At 38.8% G+C, this 22,735-nt stretch overlaps 2 protein-coding genes across 3 annotated transcripts in view; one reads left to right on the top strand and one right to left on the bottom strand.

Moving 5' to 3' along the window:
- Window positions 1–888: 888 nt before the first annotated feature.
- hsd17b8 (hydroxysteroid (17-beta) dehydrogenase 8) lies at window positions 889–3,502 on the top strand. Its single transcript, XM_059509016.1, has 9 exons — window positions 889–1,025; window positions 1,403–1,605; window positions 1,709–1,825; window positions 2,209–2,304; window positions 2,432–2,517; window positions 2,710–2,794; window positions 3,022–3,064; window positions 3,164–3,238; window positions 3,330–3,502. Exons 1-9 carry the CDS (start codon window positions 980–982, stop codon window positions 3,347–3,349), a joined length of 771 nt encoding a protein of 256 aa, XP_059364999.1. The 5' UTR covers window positions 889–979; the 3' UTR covers window positions 3,350–3,502.
- Window positions 3,503–4,968: 1,466 nt separating this feature from the next.
- col11a2 (collagen, type XI, alpha 2) overlaps window positions 4,969–22,735 on the bottom strand; it is a 35,654-nt gene continuing 17,887 nt past the window's right edge. For both annotated transcript variants that reach the window (XM_059509015.1, XM_059509014.1), the window contains exons 9-65: window positions 22,003–22,056; window positions 21,748–21,789; window positions 21,447–21,509; window positions 21,111–21,185; window positions 20,842–20,928; window positions 20,673–20,729; window positions 20,525–20,578; window positions 20,320–20,373; window positions 20,051–20,104; window positions 19,821–19,874; window positions 19,569–19,622; window positions 19,333–19,377; window positions 19,123–19,176; window positions 18,909–18,953; window positions 18,756–18,809; window positions 18,627–18,671; window positions 18,431–18,484; window positions 18,291–18,335; window positions 18,027–18,080; window positions 17,864–17,908; window positions 17,693–17,746; window positions 17,479–17,586; window positions 17,234–17,287; window positions 17,098–17,151; window positions 16,841–16,885; window positions 16,562–16,615; window positions 16,334–16,378; window positions 16,176–16,229; window positions 16,031–16,084; window positions 15,886–15,939; window positions 15,555–15,752; window positions 15,386–15,439; window positions 14,275–14,382; window positions 14,089–14,196; window positions 13,948–14,001; window positions 13,694–13,747; window positions 13,499–13,606; window positions 13,352–13,405; window positions 13,172–13,225; window positions 11,327–11,380; window positions 11,167–11,220; window positions 10,932–11,039; window positions 10,795–10,848; window positions 10,594–10,647; window positions 10,437–10,490; window positions 9,423–9,476; window positions 9,232–9,339; window positions 9,079–9,132; window positions 8,390–8,551; window positions 7,701–7,754; window positions 7,443–7,478; window positions 7,228–7,281; window positions 6,812–7,085; window positions 6,627–6,739; window positions 6,445–6,513; window positions 5,806–6,042; window positions 4,969–5,422 (exon numbers count right to left, since the gene is read on the bottom strand). In XM_059509015.1, the coding sequence (XP_059364998.1) occupies window positions 5,276–5,422; window positions 5,806–6,042; window positions 6,445–6,513; window positions 6,627–6,739; window positions 6,812–7,085; window positions 7,228–7,281; window positions 7,443–7,478; window positions 7,701–7,754; window positions 8,390–8,551; window positions 9,079–9,132; window positions 9,232–9,339; window positions 9,423–9,476; window positions 10,437–10,490; window positions 10,594–10,647; window positions 10,795–10,848; window positions 10,932–11,039; window positions 11,167–11,220; window positions 11,327–11,380; window positions 13,172–13,225; window positions 13,352–13,405; window positions 13,499–13,606; window positions 13,694–13,747; window positions 13,948–14,001; window positions 14,089–14,196; window positions 14,275–14,382; window positions 15,386–15,439; window positions 15,555–15,752; window positions 15,886–15,939; window positions 16,031–16,084; window positions 16,176–16,229; window positions 16,334–16,378; window positions 16,562–16,615; window positions 16,841–16,885; window positions 17,098–17,151; window positions 17,234–17,287; window positions 17,479–17,586; window positions 17,693–17,746; window positions 17,864–17,908; window positions 18,027–18,080; window positions 18,291–18,335; window positions 18,431–18,484; window positions 18,627–18,671; window positions 18,756–18,809; window positions 18,909–18,953; window positions 19,123–19,176; window positions 19,333–19,377; window positions 19,569–19,622; window positions 19,821–19,874; window positions 20,051–20,104; window positions 20,320–20,373; window positions 20,525–20,578; window positions 20,673–20,729; window positions 20,842–20,928; window positions 21,111–21,185; window positions 21,447–21,509; window positions 21,748–21,789; window positions 22,003–22,056 (4,197 nt within the window). In that variant the 3' untranslated portion in view covers window positions 4,969–5,275. The remainder of the gene's footprint in view (window positions 5,423–5,805; window positions 6,043–6,444; window positions 6,514–6,626; window positions 6,740–6,811; window positions 7,086–7,227; window positions 7,282–7,442; window positions 7,479–7,700; window positions 7,755–8,389; window positions 8,552–9,078; window positions 9,133–9,231; window positions 9,340–9,422; window positions 9,477–10,436; window positions 10,491–10,593; window positions 10,648–10,794; window positions 10,849–10,931; window positions 11,040–11,166; window positions 11,221–11,326; window positions 11,381–13,171; window positions 13,226–13,351; window positions 13,406–13,498; window positions 13,607–13,693; window positions 13,748–13,947; window positions 14,002–14,088; window positions 14,197–14,274; window positions 14,383–15,385; window positions 15,440–15,554; window positions 15,753–15,885; window positions 15,940–16,030; window positions 16,085–16,175; window positions 16,230–16,333; window positions 16,379–16,561; window positions 16,616–16,840; window positions 16,886–17,097; window positions 17,152–17,233; window positions 17,288–17,478; window positions 17,587–17,692; window positions 17,747–17,863; window positions 17,909–18,026; window positions 18,081–18,290; window positions 18,336–18,430; window positions 18,485–18,626; window positions 18,672–18,755; window positions 18,810–18,908; window positions 18,954–19,122; window positions 19,177–19,332; window positions 19,378–19,568; window positions 19,623–19,820; window positions 19,875–20,050; window positions 20,105–20,319; window positions 20,374–20,524; window positions 20,579–20,672; window positions 20,730–20,841; window positions 20,929–21,110; window positions 21,186–21,446; window positions 21,510–21,747; window positions 21,790–22,002; window positions 22,057–22,735) is intronic.

Genomic DNA, 22,735 nt, shown 5'->3' with positions numbered 1-22,735 from the left:
ATATATATATATATATATATATATATATATATATACATATATATATATACATATACACATATATATATATATACACGTATATATATATTCCTGTAGCTCAACTGGTAGATTGTTGCGTTTGTCAAGCGCAAGGTTGGGGGTTCGATTTCCCGGGAACACATGATATGTAAAAATTGATAGCCTGAATGCACTGTAAGTCAAGCGTCTGCTAAATGCATAATTATATATGTATATATAATATATAATTTTTTTTATATTTTTAAAATTTTTGTCAAACTTTCCAATAATGGAAGATAATTCGTCATCAGCAGCTAATTTACTGATAATTAATAATATTGATGATAATAAATAATATAATAATAATAATTATATTGGGCTTGTTTTTGAAGTTGGCAATGATCGCAGGCTTTACACTGCTGCTTGTTTATTTGAAGTAAAACGAGTCAATTCTGTCATTTTAACAAACTAATTTTATTCATTGCATTCAATACTCCTAAACTGGTCAATTTTAGAAATTGTTCACATTTATTTTGGTATTACTCCAATAGCGAAAAAAAAAATTCGAATCCTTGTGTATTATGTGCAAGACAGTGTATTTACATTTTTAATTCAGTTTCCCTGATTCAACTCACTTGATGCACAAGACAGGGTCGAGACGACAGAATTAAATTATTTAAGTCTTAAAATGACTTTTAATCAATGTATATTAGATTCCAGGTCTTTTATACTCTATAGGTAGACTCGGGCGTCCAGATGTGCATGTTTTCCAACAGCAGCTGCATTAACATTCAGTTTAACTCAAAGAAGGTTATAAAGTTTACATACATTTTCGCATATTAATTTTATTTTATTTTTATTAAAAGTCCTTTAAAAAAAAACACTAAACGTGTGACCGCACTTCAGTATGGGAGAAATATGAATGGTCTTTTAGTGCCCTCCAGCGGACATCACTAGCTACTACAGCACACTGTGACCCATTATGGCGGCGTCCTCTCGACTCATATCCAGACTGACTTTAGTTACGGGTGAGATTCAAAAACGTTTTGTTTGTCTTAATGGTCATTCATGTTTTTAATGAATTTGAAGTCATTATAACATTTTATAGCAGGACACTTTTTCATGCAAGTCTAAAACTACAGTTCACGTTCAGTGCTTAGTCATGCGGAGTGAACGCAAGCTAAACACAATATTGTTTTCAAGGTTTATACTGTATATTAAACAGCATGGATAAAATGTTTTACGCTTGTTTAAGGTATTAGATTAAATGTTGCATTGCAACATATTTGGAGCATGTGTTATTATGTGTTAAAAATTTTTTTTTAAGGTGCAGACATTTTTGTGCATGTCAGAGATGAATGATCACTGATCAGATGGTCAGATAACACTCATTTCCGTGTTTCAGGAGGCGGCAGTGGCATCGGCAGGGCTGTGTGTCAGAGATTCGCCTCTGAAGGAGCTTCTGTAATAGTGGCTGACCGCAATGAAGAATCAGCCAATCAGACACTGGAGCTGCTGTCACGTGACCACAGAGGTCAGGGGCACATGGCTCTGGGGGTGGACGTGTCATCAAAGGACAGTGTGGAGACACTAGTGACAAATATACAGGTGTGACAGACGTGTGTCTGTGCCGTCCGTGGGCTCTTCTGGAGCTCTTAGGGGTCAATGATAAAACAGGAAGTTCATGTGTTCATATCCTGTTGTCTTGCAGCGCCGCTTCTTCCAGCCGCCGTCTGTGTGTGTGAATGCAGCCGGGATCACTCAAGATGAATTCCTGCTCAAGATGGAAGAAGATGACTTTGACAAAGTCATTAGAGTCAATCTGAAGGTACGAGTGTTTGGTTCTGAACATGTCATCATATACAGACTCGTGGTCTGATCAGTGTGTACTATTATATCATGTCTGAGAGCAGAAGGTCATGAGGGAAAATACTTTTACAGTCCTTTGTCTTGACCTGCAGAAAAGAATCAGTGAATCAATTCAAAAGTCACTAATTTTGTCAGTGCACGTGTTTGTATATATGTATTTAAATACACTATTGTTCAAATAGTTGGGGTTGTACAATTTTTTATTTTTTTTAAAGAAGTCTCTTCTTCTCACAAATACTGCATAATTGCAAAAAAATACATTAATATAGTGAAATATAGTTGAAGTTTGTATTCTGGACATTGTGCAGGTCTGTGTCTGATTTGTACTGCTGATGTTTTCAGGGTACGTTTCTTGTGACTCAGGCCGTCTCGAAGGCTTTAGTTTCTGCAGGCGCTGTGAAGGGCTCCATCATCTCTGTGGGCAGCATAGTGGGCAAGGTCACATGTTTACAACAATATCAATTTGAACTACACAGATAATATAGTGGACATTAAACAAAGCCATTAACATTTTCGGACCTGTGCTTCCATGTGGTTTCTTAGATGTCTGTTTCTTTGGCTGTAGGTTGGGAACATGGGGCAGGTGAATTACTCGGCTTCTAAAGCAGGAGTGGAGGGCCTCACTCGAACCGCTGCCAAAGAGCTGAGCAAGTGTGTGAGCATTTTACTGACGCCACACAGTAACTGTAACATATATATACAGACCGGCAGATATTTTTCCCATTTTAGGGTTTGTGGTGCTACTTATGTCTTAGTCATGGATTGTAAACAAAAGAGAGAGCCTGTCTCTTTATGTTCTATATTAAAAAATGACATTTAAAAATGTTATTTTGTTGCTTTTAGGTTTGGTATTCGCTGCAACTGTGTCCTGCCAGGGTTTATCACTACACCCATGACAGATAAAGTACCAGAGAAAGTCATTGATAAAGTAAGGTAGAATGTTTCTGGCTTCAGATGAATAAAATGAGCTGATTATTTGTCATTTAGTCTCAGGAAGTTCTTAGAAAGTGAGTTTTTTTCTTAGATGCAAAAGATTTTTGAACTTTGGAAAAGGATCTTAATATTTGATAACTTGATTACTTAAACTTACATTACCAGCTTATCACGCTGAAGCCACTTCTGTACCTGAGCAGTATTTTTGGTTATTTTGTGCAGCTCACAGCCATTATTCCAATGGGAAGGATGGGAGAACCTGCTGGTAAATCATTTGTCATTGTACAAAGACATTTTCGTAAATATAGTAACCATCCAAACCAGTTATTAAAACACTGTTTTTTTGTGATACTGTTTTGTGCAGAAGTAGCTGATGCATGTGCCTTTCTGGCTTCTGATGACAGTCAATATATTACTGGAATCAGCATTGAAGTAGCTGGTAAGAATCTTCAGAAAAACGACAGAAAGCCTGTGATTTCATTCTCAAATTGTTCTGAACTGACATGGATTTTTCTCTTGAATCATGGCAGGTGGACTCTTCATCGGCTGAAAACTGTTGAATAACACTAAACTGATCACCAGCTCCGTGCCTTCATCGTTGTAAAATGTTCCTCTTATAAATTACACGTAATTGTTGTAAATTATTGTATACGGTGTAACAAATGAAAATTCTATATTTATACAATTAAAGTGTGAATATTTTATACTGAACACACTTTTAAAAAACAATTAAGTTGACACAGGAGGAAATGTGTTGATGTGTGGTTTAATGGGAACTTTAGGACCAAAACAACATGAAGAAGGAATTAAAACAGTCGACGTTTCAAAACCCAGACACAAAATTCATTATTTAGATAAAGGGTTTGAAGGAAAGTGGCCAGGTTATAGATCGTGGTTTCACTGTGACACACGCTGTTCAGGTGTTTAAAGGTGAAAATGGGAGTGTGGCTCAGAGGAGTGAAGATGCAGATCAAATATTAGCAAAAGCAGCATGTGACCACGATAACAGGGAACAAAAGAACAACGAAGGAGCCCAACAGCTCTTTAAATAGATTATATATTACACAGATTTCGAAGTACTTACATAAAACCAGTTTTAGCACCATGTTTTATAAAGACAGATGTTCATCTTTGACAAAAACAGTCTGAGCAGTATTGTCCTTGTGAGAAAACCACACAAACAACTTTTAATTCACAAATACATTTTTATAGGTTTTCATTCCCTTCGCCATATTTTAAAAAACAAAAAATATACATAAAAAACAAACCACCATCATTTTTCTTCCCTCTCCTTCCTCTTCCTGTCCCTTCTCCACTGCTGTTTGTGAGACTCTTCTAAACCTCCAGCTGCAATGGAAGTGCACTCAAACAATGCAACATGATCTAATATCACCAGTAAGTGTATATATTTATCATACAGAGAAGGCAGATTTGCTTTCTGGGGTTTCATTTACATATTTAATAGATTGATGAAAAACTACAGATGAATACCACATTATTTGTACTGCAAGTGTTGGTCATTTTCTTGTGAGCACCTGTTTGTTTCACAAAATAAATACAATAAAATATTTCTGTACAAATGGTTCTTACGCACAATTCCAGCCTGAAAGCTGTCTGCATGAAAGGTCAAAGGTCACAAGGTTTGTCAATAGTCTCAAAATAGCAAAAGTGTTGAAAGTGTGCATATTGTCAGAAATGTTTTAAGACCTCTGTAATGAATCAATAACCAGCTTATATAGTTGCACTAAAAAATACTGAACTGGTAAATCGGCAGCATGTTCACGTCATGTCTAAAAAAAAAAGGGTACGTTATCATTCTATAATAAATCCACAACATTATAAAATTCAACACGTTTGCACTGTAAATGGCTTTTGATTGCATATGTTGATGCTTGATAGGTTGACAGTTGTTGGTGTGATTTGAAATCATTCTGATGGAATCTTGGTGCTCAGCTTCTGCTCCTCAGTTTAAATGTTGCACCTGCAGATCATTCTATTCTATCAAGTGAGGAGGAAGTGAGGAGGGGGCGGCAGGGATGGAGGTAGGAAGAGTGGAGCGTCTCAGAAGAGGAACAGTGGGGAGGGGAGCTGAAGGAGAGAGAGGGGGCCCAGACGGGAGGGTCTTCCACTTCAGGCCAGCAGTATCTGCTCCAACACAGAATATCTTCTCTTCGCTTCTCTCCTGCGAGAACCGCTCTCTTCTCCTCCATTGCTGGGAGTGTTTTTCCCTGGGTGTGTACTTTGTGTGCAACTTTGATTCACAAAAATGTGTTTGTTTGTGTGTGTGTGTGTCCCACTGCTTACACGTAATTTCAAATGTCTTTTAGTGTTGGCACATCTCTATGTGGTGGTATTTATGTCTAGGTTTTAAGTGCATGATTAATTAGTGTTTGTGTGTGTGTGTGTGTGTGTGTGTGTGTGTGTGTGAGTGTTTGTATTGGTGATTGTATTCTCCTTGCCCTCAGCATGTGTGTGTTTATCCCAGGAAACAGACAGGTCCCACTTCAAAACCAAATTTCTGATTGTCCTCCCCAAAGTCTGAGATCCTGATGTCCAGCAGAGGAAGCTGCTCCACCTGAGGTGTGTTCACCTCCAGCACTGTCCTGTCCAAGCCTTTACGATACTACACAGGGGGAAAGGGGGAAAACAATATTTAGCAAAATAATACCTTAACCATTGTATAATGCTATGATGGGTATAATGGGTATGATTGTTAATTGTATGCATAAATTTCACAAAAAAAAAAAAAAAAAAAAAAAAAAATCACACTATTTAAAAAAACAACAACAACAACTATTTAAGAAAAATAATTTATATATATATATATATATATATATATATAATAATAATAATATATATATATGTACACACACACACACACACGACCAGCTACCCATCAAGCTCAAACATTTGTCTTTTCATTACTTAAAATGCTTATATAGTGCAATCGCTAGCTTTTAAACATACTGCCATCTGTGATCTATTTCTTTGTTTCTGTTAACTTACAGAGCAGCCGTCGGTGAGGGCTTTGATGTAGGGGGTGGTCTCGTAGCTGAGCTCTTCATCGTTGGCCCCCTGGAAGTGTAGTGCCCTCTGGTACCCGCTGTCGCTCGTCAGGTCTGTCCAGGCCACTGATCGCTGGCAGTGGTAGGTCAGGTTTTGACGGGCCTGAACGCTGAGTAACCGCAAGAACCCCAGCTGGACAACACCCACGGGCTCTCCACTCAAGTCAACATATGAAAACTACAACACAAAAGAAAACAGTAATTCATGATTCGCAATATAATGAACTCGACACTGCAATGACTTCTGCTTGTGTTATCACTCTTAGTGTAAACACTCTTTTAAAGGGATAGTTCACCCAAAAATGAAAACCCTGAAGCTGTTCTTTCTTCTACAGAACACTAAAGAACATTTTTTGAAGAATCTGGGAAACCATTCCCAGACTTCCATACAATGAAAAAGAATACAATGGAGGTCAAAGGGGTCCAGAAACTCTTTGGATACACACATTCTTCAAAGTATCTTCTTTTATGTAAACGATGACAGAATTAGCATTTTTGGGTGAAGTATCCCTTTAATAATAAGCTTTTGGTTCATTTATGCATATTACTCTTTTAAATGATCCTGAAGTGATAAACTCACCTTGCTTCCCTTTGCAAACTGACTAAACCAGGACCCAGGCTTCTCCTTTGGCCAAGTATTCATCTTCACCTATGGCAGAATTTAGGATTAGTAAATTCAGACAAGTCGAGATTTCAGAAGTCTAAGAATGATGTCGCAGTAAAAATATAAACATATAAAAATGAATGACAGCACGTTCTTACATTCTCTACTGCTTTGCCGGGATACAAGCACGTCTCTCCACCAGCAGTGAAGTTACAGAAAACCTTGAACGAGTCCCGGGCGCAGCCTTGATTCGGATCAATCCAGTACTCGCCTGAAGAAAAGAATAAGAATGATTAGAATGTGACATGGCTCACCGTTGGTTACAGAATCATAAGGATCATACCGTCTCTTAGATCTGGCTGGCTGAGGTGGAGGTCCTGGCAGGTGCGGGCAGGGCTTTCCTGTGTCCCCAGCGGGAAGCGCATGCTCTCGATCTCCTGGCGCAGTGTATTGAGCGTGCCGAAGATCTCCTCCATACCTTCATGAGCGCTCAGGAACTCTGCACCCGTGGCATCGGCAGCCTCAGTCTCAGAGAGCATCTGACTGGCGTCGATGGAGCGCTTGGACTTCTTAGGGAACTGAATAGGCAGCGGCTGGATGACTTCACCAGCTGGTCCCTAAAGAGAAAACTAAAGTTAACTGCACTTTCAAGATGTGCTGGTCTCCTTTTACTTGTCTTGAATAAAGTTCATCTTCACTGCCAAATGATGATTGCACAACATCTTGTGTATTGTATTGCAGATAACAGATATGACTCACAGGTGGTCCTGGTGGTCCTTGGACACCCTTTTCTCCTTTAGGACCAGATCCACCCTTTACAAAAGAGAAAGACATACAAAATTAGTGCCATTTTGGTGTAAAGTATAAGAAATGTGACATATGTATAATGCTTTACCTCACATGATATGGCTCATGATTTACTTCTCATAATACATTTGATCTTTAAGTAGAATATTTAAGGAAGGGTTACTCACAGTGGCACCTTTAGCTCCTTTAATACCCCTCGGACCCTGTGAGGAACATCACATCCATTCAGCTTTGATCGAGGTGATATATTTTGTTGCTGCAGAGCTCAAGTTTAGTAGTCATAGTTTCAAGATTGTTTTAAGGTTTAACAAAGCATTAACCATGAAGAATCAGTGCAGCCAAAGACACATTTCTCCACCAGATTCAGAGTTTGGTATGATAAACAGCTGTACAGAACTGAGAAATGGTAGTGAAGGTTTACTCACAGGCATACCAGCAGGACCTGCAGGACCAAGAGGACCCGTTCCTCCAGGCATACCCTAACAAAACACATCAAGAAATTATTTATGGTATTTATTGATATCAAATGTGACATGAACTGGGAAATTTTTACATTTACACTACCCTTCAAAAGTTTGGAGTCGGACAGATTTTTTTTATGTTCAGAAAGAAGTCTCTTCTGTTTACCAAGGCTGCATTTATTTGAAAATAATTTGAAATATTACTATAATTTAATATAACGGTTTTCTACTTTAATTTAATAGAACAATTGGTATTTTATTCCTCTGATCAAAGCTGTATTTTCAGCATCATTCCTCCAGTCTTCAGAGTCACATGATCTTCAGAAATCATTCTAATATGATGATTTGCTGCTCAAGAGACATTTCTGATTATTGAAAAGAGTTGAGCTGCTTCATATTTTTGTGGAAACGGATACATTTTATTTGTCAGGATTCTTTGATGAATACAAAATTCAAAAGAACAGCATTTATTTAAAATAAAATCCTTTGCATCATTTTAAATGTCTTTACTGTCACTCATGAGCAACTTATTGCATCACTGATGAATAATATTCTGATATTGATTTCTTTAAAAATAAATCGTACAGACTCCACTTTTGAGCAGTAGTGTATAATTGCCTGTGTGCTTTCGATGTGTGGAGGACTTCACAAACCGTTTCTCCCTTGGGTCCTGATGATCCCTGAGGTCCCGGCATGCCTCGGTCTCCCTTCTCTCCTTGCTCTCCAGGAGGCCCGATCAGACCAAGCATACCTGGATGTCCCTTCTCACCCTTAGCACCGGGGTCACCTCGGAGACCTGCCAAACCTGGAGGACCCTGAGAGAGGAGCAGAATATTTGGCATTCAATATACATACATGTATTTCATGCAACTATAATACAGTAATAGTTCTAATAATAGCTCACTTCTTAGTTTGTTTCAGGTATTAATACTTGTCTATTGAAAACTCAATTCATTACTGTATATATGATGATACAGCAGGTCTTTGTAAAGAAGAGTATAACTGCACACTCACCAACAAACAATGAGACATAAAAATTCTCAAAAGACCAATACAACATAACCAGAGATCTCTCTGATGTCATGTGATATACGGATCACTCTGTGTTAGTGTAATTTCTCAAGATTGTTAAATAATTACTGAATACTGATTGTGATGTAACTATGTTTCACCTGTGAGTTACTGGATTTATGATGTTCTCAGTTTTGAAGAAATTGTAACTTGACAAAGGCTTGTTCCTGAAATGCCGGTTATAATGATCTTTTAAGCGAGTGTGCAGTTATACGCTTCAGTTTTTCCCCTAACTTAAGCTCTAATAATGCTCTAATACAGATGGTCTTACCATTGGTCCAGGGGGTCCCGTCTGGCCAGCAGCACCTGGAGCACCTTGCTCACCCTAAATAAAGTTATCATTTGTCAGAAGATCATCTGATAAACACTATATTAGTTTTCACTAAATAAACAAACAAAAAAATCCACAATTCCAATATCATACCACTGTTCCAGGCAACCCTCTTAGACCCTCAGTTCCTGGTTTTCCTGGTGGACCCTCTGCCCCCACAGGGCCAGTCTTTCCTGGAGGGCCAAGGGCACCTGAATCACCCTAGATAAAAAAACAGATTACAGGAGGAAAAACCTACAAAAAGCATGTTTATTTGTTGTAATTATACTCTCTCTCAGTCTTACCTTGCTTCCTTTCTCTCCCTGACGACCCTCTGGTCCCCTTGTGCCTGGAGGACCCTGAAAAATGAACATTAACACAATTTAAACTCCAGAAATATGTATTTTTCTATGGGATCCATCCTAAACACAAAGGGCCCTATCATACACCTGGCACAATGTGAATCAAGGCACAGCACAAGTGTGTTTGCTAGTTTCAGTCCGGCGACGTTCGCATTTTCCCATCCAGCGTCTCGTGGGTTAATTAGCAAATGCATTTGTGCTCATTTTTGCTCCCATGGGCTGGTCTAAAAAGTGGTGTGTTCAGGTGCATTGCTAGCGCAATGCTATTTTAAGGAGCTGAAAATATACCATACACCAACTAAAGCCTGGTCTAAAGTCTGGCGCAATGTTTTTTCTTTGTTATTTAAAGAGCATACACGCTGCTTATTAAACACAAAAGACGCACAGCAGCACACAAACATGCCAAATATTAAAAATTAAAGGATTGCAACGCATACGATTTTTTTGTAGGCTAAAAAAAATATATATATATATGCCTACATGTCATAATGGATAGTCATCGCATGTATCATCGTATGTATTATGTATTTCATCTCGGAGATGCGTTCTGTCGTTGCGCTTGCCAAATTCCGCCGTGTAAATAGCAAATCCATCATGGCACGAGCACAACTGGCTCTTAAAGGGAAGGAAAGATGAGACTCTGATTGATTTATTGCACGTTACGCCCAAAAAACACCCATTACTCATTAAGAGAATAGGGACGACCCGTTTAGACAATGTGCCAGGGCATGGCAACCGTTTTTCCGTCATTAAAATAGCAAAAGTGGATTTGGACATTCCCTGAGTGCACCTGCGCCGTGCGCTTTACACTTTGTGTTTAGATCGTTAAAATAGGGCCCAATGTATTTTTGGTTATATTACTACAAATATACCCCAGAGACTTAAGACTGGTTTTGTGCTCCAGGGTCACATATGAGAGGGGTTATGTTGGGCTGTGGTGAAATATGGTGATCTTACTCTCTTTCCTGGAGGTCCAGGTGGTCCGTTCTCACCAGTTGGTCCAGGTGAACCCTAAAGCCATGTAAAGATAGTACTCACATTATATCCTGAAAAACCCCTTATAATTATGCATAAAGAAGATCTGCACTTTATAAACAAGAGGATGAACACTCACAGCTTCTCCTTGTTCTCCATCCTCTCCTCTTTCACCCTTTGCACCATCTTGGCCCTACAAAAGAAGGCCAGTTTTTTTCTTGCATTAATGAATCACATACCATGACCAGGAACATGCATGAAGATGGTACGAAGCGTCATATTCAATTTCTTGTTGGCTTCAAGAGTCATGTATTAATATGTAAATGACTGCTCTACTCACTCGTGGTCCAACTTCACCAGGGGGACCAGGATCACCAGGGAAACCAACAGGACCCTTGAAAACACAAATATCAGCTGCCGAAGAGTCTCAAATAGATCTGTTTCTCATTTCAAAGATATGTCATTTGTAATACATACGGGGTTTCCTTTGGGTCCATCATCTCCAGGGGGTCCTTTTCCACCAGCAGGACCAGAGGTGCCCGGCTGCCCAGCCTCTCCCTTCTCACCACGCTCTCCTCTCGGGCCCTGCCATTGGATAAGCAAACCAATAAGGTGTTATCTGTGACTATGTCTACTAAATGAATAAAAATATAAACATAAGCAATTTATTTTTACAAGTTCAGAGGATGATAAAAGTTTCAGCAATTCTCACCATTTTTCCTGGCTCTCCGCCAACACCAGGTGGTCCAGATTCACCAGGCTCACCCTGTCAATACAGATATAACAATGTCAAGTGGCAGCAATCAGAACTGCTAATCTTGTCAACCATAAAGTGGTCCTCCATGCAAAAAATTTTACTTTTTAATACTTGCCTTATCTCCTATGGGACCTGGATTACCCAAACCTCCTGGAGGACCTTGAGGACCCTGAAAAAATAAGGATATGCATTAAATTATATATATATATATATACACAACCCGAATTCCGGAAAAGTTGGGACGTTTTTTAAATTTTAATAAAATGAAAACTAAAGGAATTTCAAATCACATGAGCCAATATTTTATTCACAATAGAACATAGATAACGTAGCAAATGTTAAACTGAGAAATTTTACACTTTTATCCACTTAATTAGCTCATTTAAAATTTAATGCCTGCTACAGGTCTCAAAAAAGTTGGCACGGGGGCAACAAATGGCTAAAAAAGCAAGCAGTTTTGAAAAGATTCAGCTGGGAGAACATCTAGTGATTAATTAAGTTAATTGATATCAGGTCTGTAACATGATTAGCTATAAAAGCTTTGTCTTAGAGAAGCAGAGTCTCTCAGAAGTAAAGATGGGCAGAGGCTCTCCAATCTGTGAAAGACTGCGTAAAAAAATTGTGGAAAACTTTAAAAACAATGTTCCTCAACGTCAAATTGCAAAGGCTTTGCAAATCTCATCATCTACAGTGCATAACATCATCAAAAGATTCAGAGAAACTGGAGAAATCTCTGTGCGTAAGGGACAAGGCCGGAGACCTTTATTGAATGCCCGTGGTCTTCGGGCTCTCAGACGACACTGCATCACTCATCGGCATGATTGTGTCAATGACATTACTAAATGGGCCCAGGAATACTTTCAGAAACCACTGTCGGTAAACACAATCCGCCGTGCCATCAGCAGATGCCAACTAAAGCTCTATCATGCAAAAAGGAAGCCATATGTGAACATTGTCCAGAAGCGCCGTCGTGTCCTGTGGGCCAAGGCTCATTTAAAATGGACTATTTCAAAGTGGAATAGTGTTTTATGGTCAGACGAGGCCAAATTTGACATTCTTGTTGGAAATCACGGACGCCGTGTCCTCCGGGCTAAAGAGGAGGGAGACCTTCCAGCATGTAATCAGCGTTCAGTTCAAAAGCCAGCATCTCTGATAGTATGGGGGTGCATAAGTGCATACGCTATGGGCAGCTTGCATGTTTTGGAAGGCTCTGTGAATGCTGAAAGGTATATAAAGGTTTTAGAGCAACATATGCTTCCCTCCAAACAACGTCTATTTCAGGGAAGGCCTTGTTTATTTCAGCAGGACAATGCAAAACCACATACTGCAGCTATAACAACAGCATGGCTTCGTCGTAGAAGAGTCCGGGTGCTAACCTGGCCTGCCTGCAGTCCAGATCTTTCACCTATAGAGAACATTTGGCGCATCATTAAACGAAAAATACGTCAAAGACGACCACGAACTCTTCAGCAGCTGGAAATCTATATAAGGCAAGAATGGGACCAAATTCCAACAGCAAAACTCCAGCAACTCATAGCCTCAATGCCCAGACGTCTTCAAACTGTTTTGAAAAGAAAAGGAGATGCTACACCATGGTAAACATGCCCCGTCCCAACAATTTTGAGACCTGTAGCAGAAATCAAAATTGAAATGAGCTCATTTTGTGCATAAAATTGTAAACTTTCTCAGTTTAAACATTTGCTATGTTATCTATGTTCTATAAAATATTGGCTCATGTGATTTGAAAGTCTTTTAGTTTTCATTTTATTAAAATTTAAAAAACGTCCCAACTTTTCCAGAATTCGGGTTGTATATATAAATTAATTGACTACAGAATGCCATGATTGACGAATCTGAATAACGTGTTCTAGGAAGTCATTGTATAGTGATTATAACACGAATAATAATGAACTGTAATCGTCAGTAAATTATTATTTATAGTACAAATGAAGTTTCTTACATCAGCACCATTAGGACCAGCTGGACCACGTGGACCTGGCGGACCAGGAGGACCCTACAGAAATACATGATAGGAAACGATTAGGATATAAGCATTATATGTTTATGTTTCAAAATGCTAGAGCATCATAAACATCAATTGCACCTTTAACTGCCTTTCAATAAAAATATTAAGACTCACCAATGGCCCAACATCTCCTGTCTCTCCTTTTTCTCCGGCTGGGCCTGGCAAACCCTAATGAATGTGAATGAAGTGCAAACAGCTTAAACATTCAGTATGTAGATTTTAATGGGTAAGAGTGACTAAAGCACAATCTGAATGCAGTACCTGCAGTCCAATAGGGCCTGGAGGCCCAGGGAATCCTCTTGTCCCTTCATCCCCCTTAGCACCGAATGGTCCCTGTTGACCTCTTGCACCTGTCTCACCATCAGCACCCTGAGAAGAGATTTGAAATGAGGAACACCACAAGCAGATATAACCTTGAATAGTAATATGACTTTGTTAGCATCAAATCACACTCACAGCTGCACCAGGCTGTCCAACAGGACCCATTGGCCCGGGTGGACCAGGAGGACCCTGTAAATGTGCAAATAATTGATTATAGATTGATATTATGCTCACCAAAATAAGTGAAACAAAATCTAAGCGTGCAATGTTTTAAAATTTTAGGACTCGTTGAAAAGGCTTGGAACTTGTTACAATGTTGATGTATTTTCTTTGGGAACATGAGATATTAAAATTATCAAGTTTTCTTAAACGAAAGTTAATTTACTCACATGCTCTCCCTTGGATCCTTTACCGCCCTTTTGTCCTGGCTCTCCAACCTCACCCTATTCAAAAACCAGTTCATCTTTATTTCTGACAAGAACATCCGTATAACTGATGATTTGAGATTGAGATATGAAGAGGTTGCTTACCTTGTCTCCGTCCTCTCCAGCAGTACCCAGAGGTCCAGCAGGGCCTGGGAGACCAACTGGGCCTTGGATGCCATCACGACCAGCTGGACCAACTGGACCTTTCTCCCCCTGTAAAACAGGATTATATTATTTGACAGGCCTATATAAAGATTAGAGATAAGGTGCAAACCAAGAGTAGACACTTACTGGAACTCCTTTTTCTCCCGCAGCTCCAGGAGGCCCCTGAGGTCCAGGTCGACCGGGAGGGCCTACAGGGCCTGCGGTGCCAGCTGGTCCTCTCTCCCCAGGTGATCCCTGCATAGAAATTCAGTTAGGTTAACAGACCCTGGTGTGACCCTGGACCACAAAACCAGTCTTAAGTGTCAATTTTTCAAAATGGAGATCACATGAAAGCTGAATAAATAAGCTTTCCATATATGGTTTGTTATGACAGGACAATATTTGGAACTACTATTTTAAAATCTGGAATCTGAAGATGAAAAAAAAAAAAAATCTAAATACTAAAAAAATCTCCTTTATATTTGTCCAAATTAAGTTCTTAGCAATACATATTACTAATCAAAAATTTGGATTTGTTATATTTTCAGTAGGAAATTTACAAAATATCTTTATGGAAAAATCTATAATTTTGACCAATTCAATGTTTTTTTGGCTATTGCTATAAATATACCCCAGAGACTTAAGACTGGCTTTGTGGTCCAGGATCATATATAATTCCTCAAAAATAAGATCATAAGCATCTGGGAATTATTATCATTAATATTTCATCCTAAAATCAAAACAAAAAATATTTGTAAATTATCTTTATGACAATTAAGCACATCATTAATTCTCTCTCTCTAACCCACTGAAATGTGAAAATAGAGTTCTCATTATAAAGAAAATATATTTTCTAAAAATAATTAATATTGTAAATATTATTGAAATTGCATACATTTGTAAACAGCAAGTACACTTATAAGTACATTTACACTATGGTATTGTATGAGCAGCATCAATATTAATTTGATACTAATCATTAATTAATGTCTACACACTCTTAAAAATAAAGGCTTTTGCAGTGATGCCATGGAGTTCCCCAAAGAACCTTTCAGTTCTTAAATGAGCCATTTCTTTTCTTATAATGTGAAGAACATTTTATAATCTAGAGAACCTTTCTGTAGTATAAAAACATTTTATGCAATGAAAATGTTTTCTGGATGTCTTTATGAAACCATTAATGGAAATAAAGAACCTTTATTTTTAAGAGTGTATATCTACTTGATATTTCATATTCTGGTTATTAGGAGCAACATACAGCAGATCCAGGTGGTCCAGCAGGGCCTTCATTTCCTTTCAGTCCTCCAGTGCCCTATCAAAACACAAAGGTAGAGCTCATGTTCAGCTTTAAAGTTGCTAGAGAAAAGTATTTTCTAAATGTGTTTATAATATATAATTCAATAAGCAGAATGAGTGAGACTTATTACTGGAGTTCCTGGCAGTCCTCTCTCTCCTGGGAATCCTCTCAGTCCAGGGGGTCCGTCTTTACCGGGGCCGCCAGGGGGACCGGGATCTCCTTTGGTTCCTTCTTTACCAGAAGGTCCAGATAAACCTTGCTCACCGGGTGGTCCTGGGGGTCCTGGGTGACCACGCTCACCCATCTGTCCAGTCTCACCAGAAGGACCCTAAACAAGAACTAGATTTGAGTAAAGCATGTATAGTTCCATACATTTCTGAAGCGATTTTAAAGATTTATACATTTATTAACAGTTTCTCAAGAAAGAAATCCATTTTGCTTCATAAAAGCACAAAAATCACCTGTGGCCCAACGACTCCTGGTGGCCCAGGTGGTCCAGTTTTGCCTTGGAAACCCTAAGAATGCAATGTAAAAAATAAATGTTGCTGTTCAACTTTGATCACAGTGAAAATTGTACTTTAGATGTTAAAAATTAAAGATACATACAACTTCGCCTCTTTGTCCAGGGTGTCCAGGCAGTCCATCTTTCCCTGGAGGACCCTTCAAAATCAATTAACATATCAATAAGTAATAGAGAAAAACTAAAGTTCAGTTTAAGCATCGCGGATCAAACTAATAAACTGTTCCTTACAGGAGGTCCCTTCGGCCCAGGGAATCCATTAGGACCTTGAGGTCCAGTTAGTCCCTGTACAAAAGGAGAAACATTATAAATAAATTAAAGCTGAATCAAAAACCTAGATTGAAAGGTTTTAAAGAAATAAAATAAAATTTTGAAAAAAAAAAACATACTCTCTCCCCAGGTGGTCCAGGAGGACCGTCACTACCAGATCCACCCTAAAACATCAGAACGTGGAAACTGATTGATTGAAATCAATTGATCTTTATTGTCATTGTTAAAAAAAAACTACAAAAAAATAGTTGAGTTACTCAAACAATGTCCATTAAATGAACAACAATAAATACAACATAAAAAAAGTCAGCTATAAAACCAAAAATAATTTGAAAATAATCTCATACCTTAGCACCTGATTTTCCTGTTGCCCCACGGGGTCCTCTCTGCCCCCTGGGACCCTAAAAATATTTTTTTTAAAAGAGGAAGTCTAAGAAAGCCATTGTGCATTGCTTTACAAGTCAACTGAATTGAAATCTGTCATCTGCTTGAATCGAATCTAACAACAGTAACTTTAGTCTACTAAACAAATCAAACTATTCCAAATCAAATGAAAGCAAAAAAAACAACAACAAAAAAACTGAATAAGATGAGAGATTTGATTATGAATTAAAAGAGGCCCTTACTGTTGGCCCTCTCTGTCCTCTTGGTCCAGGTTTTCCAATTAAACCCTGGAAAGAGAAAATCAGTTCAGACTTTTTTCAGCATAATCAGTTCTTTTCTAAAATAAAGGACGACACTCTATGTGGGACTATTAAGATTTTTTATGTAAATGAAGTACTTTACTTAACTTTGACCTTAAAGATACTAAATTGACCTCCCTGTGACCAGTGACCTTATCACTCCTGAGCTTTAGTCCAATTTAGTCTAAAACAAATCTTACCCTTGCACCTTTCTCGCCATTTGCACCAGGGAACCCTGGGAAACCAAGGGAGCCCTAAAAATACAAGCATAACGTTGTTTTAAAAACGCAATACATTTGATGAAATGAATGATGGTTGAATATCTCTTTTGTTTACCTTAATTCCTTGCCTTCCGGGATATCCAGGAAGTCCAGGCACACCAAGTTTACCCTGGATAAACATTATTTAGTAAGATTTAATACATCTACATTTAATACAACAAACATAACATTTAATACAACAAACATAACATTTATATTCATTATAGCTTACTGCCAATACCAATGGCAATACAAAACATAACTAAAATGATATATAATGGAACAAAATCAGCAATCACCACTCATTTTACATAAACTAACCTTCTCTCCAACCAGGCCAATAGGACCAATTTCACCAGGGGGCCCGACACGACCCTTCGGGCCCTCAGGACCGTCCTCTCCTCTTGGGCCAGGCACTCCCACCTCTCCCTGTTGGTGCACAAGTCAAGTACTCCCATTTGCTCTAATTTGACATTTGTGTTAAATCAAATGCTAATTGATGAGTTTCTATTCACTGATTTTTTGTGAGACATACCCTCTCTCCCTTCACACCAAAGTCTCCTTTGATTCCAGGGAATCCGTCCTCTCCCTGAAAGTAAGGTAAAAACAGAAGTTATGTAACACTGACACATAAACCTGGAGCACTGAATGGTTTTTATTTATCTTTCAAAGACGATAAACGATGTTTTTGATCAAAAACACTCACCTTCTCTCCCTTATGGCCCTTCAGTCCACGGATACCTTGATCTCCCTGTCATAAAACATTCGGTCTGTTATCTAAATCTGAGTCTTACATGTTAAAGCAGATATCAGCCATTACCAATATATAAAACTCTCCACAGACAGAACTGTGAAGATGTATATTATACCTTCATTCCCCGAGGGCCAGGATAGCCAATAGACCCCTGAGGACCATTAGGACCCTAAATATGAACAAGGAAAACTTATGTCAAAATATGAACACTTGGATTTCTTTATCTAACAAAAATATATATGAGTTCTGAAGGCAAATGTCAATGGTGATTACAAAAAGTGCACAAATACAGAAAGCATACAGATAGTTTTGTCACTAATTACATGTAATTTATAAAGCAATATAGAGAAATCTACTTAGTATTATGGTATAGCCTCACTTGATTTCCTTTAGTTCCAATGGGGCCTTCCTTTCCAGGATGACCCTATTAATACAAACCAGAACAATATTTTCTTTACCACAGGTAATACCATATACATGTTCACTGAAAAAAAAAAAAAACCACATCACAGCACTTACAGGAGGACCGTCAGCTCCGGGCATTCCTGGCAGACCTGGCTTTCCTGTGGGTCCCTTTAAGAAGACAATTAAATGGCATTGATGATGATTTCAGAATAAAAGTGTACATGTTAATTTATTTTATCTTCTAAAGTGGTAATTCTGTGAAGCACATTCACTGATTATTAATAATTATTGCTTGGTGTAAAACACTCACCTTCTCTCCTGGTGGTCCGAGAGCACCCTGTGGACCTGGCATTCCCTATTACACAGAAAAACATTCATATTAAACTTTTCGATGATATTGTATATTTGTCTTTAAATCTGTAATAAACTTGTTGCTTACCTGTGTTCCTGGGGCCCCCTGCTGCCCTGGAGGACCAGGCTCTCCTTGAGGCCCCTTAAAAGAGAGAATTCAACATATTACACACATATGCTAATTATTGCATATTTTTATACTGTTCAGGGCTGTGCATTTAAAGTAGAGGCATTTACTGACCAAGTTTCCTTTTGGACCATGTGGACCATCATTTCCACGAACCCCCTGGCAGAGGCAGATGAAAAAAAGATCTGGAATTCTGGATATCCTCGTACAAATATTTATTTTTCATATCTTTCATTTTAATGACAGTGTGTTGAAGTCACTGTGCAATTAAAAAATGAAAAACTTATTATGAAGTATTTTTGTAGTTAAGATTTCCATGAATACTCACAGGAGGTCCAGGAAGGCCAGAAGGCCCTTTAGGCCCAAGCAACCCACGGGGCCCCTACAGAACAACAAAGAGGTTCATCAGAGAACATACAATGAAATCTAAGTAGTGTTACAAACTTTAAATTGGAGAACAAAACCAAGTCATTCAGGTCAGTGCTATCATATACACAGTCATATGTGTGTACAGTGTCTGAGAAACAGAAACACCCACCGGTTCACCAGGAAGACCTGAAGGTCCAACCTCTCCATCATCTCCCTGACAATCGTCAAGACGGAAGAGGATAATCAGAAAAAAATCGAACTTCAAAGTTAACTTTTTTTTTAGCTTTCTTAAGATGACAGATATTCAAGCAAATATGATCAACAAAGATCAAAAGGATGTTCAGGCAGCATACATTATTCACTATTGTTAGTTTACTGTAACAGCACAAAAGCCTTGAGAATTACCCTTTCTCCATCCTCTCCAGGGGGTCCTGGGGGTCCCAATCCTCCAGTTTGACCCTTAAAAATTGTAAATTAAATAAATTAAAATTTTAAATATTATTCTACATGTTCCAAAATCTAGTGAAACCCTTGATGTCTACTGTGTACACATCGGAAGCTGCATTCGATTTTGGGCCAAAAAAGTTATCATAGAAGCAGTAACTACACTGCCTTGAAAGCTCACACTAACAATGATATTAAAATGTCAGCACTTACACGATAACCCTTGTCACCAGGCAAACCAGGAAGGCCATCAAAGCCACGGTCACCCTAATACAGAAAAACATACACATGCATGATCACTTTATAAACCAAAGATGCTCGCTCAAAAGACTCAAAAGTCAAGGGATTTCTAGGGATTTAAGTGATTTCTATGTGGTAGAAGTTTCAGAGATGGAATAACACAAACGTTTTAACAAAAAATGGCTTCATTAAAGACATCCTACCTTAACTCCGGGCTCTCCTGGCATCCCTCTGGCTCCATCTGCACCAGCACGACCCTGCAGGAAATATCAATATAGAAGCAACTAGATAACTACATTTCTTGAGGGGAACAGAAGTGGTGACACCTAGTTGCTAGAATATGGTTGCTAAGGCATTCTGGATTATTGCTAGGTAGGTGCTTACTGCCTTGAAGTTACTGTGATATTCTGGTCCATAGATAAAACCTGTGGGTTTAGTTTTTTATTTGTCAGTAACACTGTAGTGGACTCACCCTCCGACCAGATTTACCAGGAGGACCAGACAATCCTTGAGGACCTCTGGGGCCCTGTAAAAACACAACAGGGATGCATGATAAATTAGAAGGCTGTCTCTTTAGATTATATCCAAGATATGTCAGAGTGGCTCAAATGCTGCTAATGTTCTTGAGGCAAGACTAAGAGTTACAATGTCACAGAAACACAAATTCAAAACTTTACCTGAGGACCAGGGTCCCCACTTTCTCCCTTTAAGCCAGGACTTCCAGGTGTTCCCTATATCACAACATCAAGATGTAAGCACTTGACAAACAACATGTAATATTGCAAAATCTATTTTAATTATATATTTGTATTTAGTTCTGTTTACCACAGGTCCAGGACGGCCGGTGAAACCCATTGGCCCTGATGGGCCTTTCAGAGCCAACTAGACAGAAGAGAATTCAATTAATACCAAATTAAGATGCATAAAGTTAGACCTCAGTGTGGAAAAAGTAATGTTAAATGATTGTTATATGACTATGTTATATACTACTAACCCTAGCCTGAGACAGGATGGCTTGAGCTTGGGCCTCCTGTGCTGAGGCAATGGGCCCTTTTTCGCCAGCACTCTGTCCAAAACGGAACTGCAAGAACAGAAAAGAGTTTTGCAAATCAAGCAATTATTTTTTTTAATGCAACTTTGATGTGGGAGCTCAGGGAGATCTGGTTAGGAATTATGTCCTATATAACCTGCTTTACAGTATATAATGATATAATGGTGACATCAAGTGGTGATTGAGAGAAAGAAAGTGGAGAGAAGACTTACAGGAAGCATGACAGAAGTTCCAGGAGGTCCTGGGACACCGTCCGCTCCGGGAAGACCAGCCCTACCAGTAGGACCCTACAGAGACAACAGCGGGATTGAATATACTGCTTTAAATTATAAACCCTCTACACCCATTCTCATCCAATAGTGTCAGTGCATCAATGACATTACTGAATATTAAATGTCTTTTATACCCCGGCAAAGCAACCCAAAGGGGACAATGGTGAGGAGCCCAAACTCCATCAGGGGACAGAAATGAAAATTTAAAAAAAAAAATCCTTGGGAGCAACCAGGCTCATCTAAAGCATGAACACACACAAAAAATGGTCCGCTCACCCTCTCACCAGGATCACCAACAGAACCAGGAGGTCCTTGGGGGCCAGCGGGGCCAGGGAGACCCTAATGCAGACAGAAATATTGCATAATCTACAAAACTGTGAAACTTAATTTTTACCATAACATGCACTAGAATGTAATGGAAACAAACTGGATTACTTGCAATGCTCAATATGGCAGTTGTAGCAAAGTCAGTTCTGCTTTTCAGTTCAAGAATCAAACTTTATTAGCATAATTTTGGGGAGGACTGGGAAGGCTAAGTGATCATATATCCACTCAAAAGAGAATAAAGTGAACATACTGCTGGTCCTTCTGGTCCAGGTGGTCCTTCAATCAACATGCCCTGTGAGAACGGTAAAATGAAGAAATTAAAGACAGAAATAATACATTTAGAAAACACTTATACATGAAATATAGCACAATGGTATTTTGTAGCACCCTCTGGTGGTCTGGGTGAATTACATGTCTAAACAGATGCAGTAGTTACCTTTACTATTTCCAATTCCAAATGTTAACCTTTGTCATAATGGTTTGATTATGGAAGTGTGATGCTTACAGGTTCAAGGACAGCAGCCTCTCCCTTCTCTCCCTTCTGGGCTCGCAAGGAAGCCTGAGGAAAACAGATATGTAGCCCAAAAAAGAGCCCAGTCAATATACAAACAGAAGAAACCATCAGTTCAAGATGTTCAGGTACTAGCTGAGCATTGTGCACCCACCTACGTTACATATTATAACTCTTTTTGTGGTTTTGGATGTGACCCATAATCCACTCAATCATAAGATTTACCTGGACTGATCAATTATTTTTAAGGAAGTTAAGCAGATACATTAGCTGATCAAGCAGGCTTAAAATTTCACTTATCTGCTGCTGTGAGGCCATCCATTTAAATTATGAACACTGTTGAGACTGAAGTAGCCACTATACACTTTTATTTTTGTATATGCAGGTCTCTAGCATTGTTAAATCATACTGAATGTCAAGTGGTAAGTGGTGGTGCCCTTCCAAAAAGATACTGCTGTTCTATGCTGATTAGGACTGCTCTCAGATCAGCATAAGAGCAGCTGAGTCAACCAATACTGATGGTGCTGCTGAACTATGCACTCTATGCAGACTTGCAGAGGAATCTTGTGCAGCAGGAGTAGTGTTCAGGTCTTGTGATAAACAAGGTTTGCTGACAGGGGAACCATTTCCTGTTGATGGCATAGCTTGCTAAACCATTACGCTAAGCAAACTTGATTTAGTCTTAAGAAAACTGAATGCAAATTGACAAGTTGATTCTGAATTTCTC

This window comes from Carassius carassius, chromosome 25, assembly GCF_963082965.1.
Source record: "Carassius carassius chromosome 25, fCarCar2.1, whole genome shotgun sequence".
NCBI classification, from domain to species: domain Eukaryota; kingdom Metazoa; phylum Chordata; class Actinopteri; order Cypriniformes; family Cyprinidae; genus Carassius; species Carassius carassius.
The sequence above is the reverse complement of the archived record's forward strand: the minus strand, read 5'-3'. Positions and strand labels throughout refer to the sequence as shown.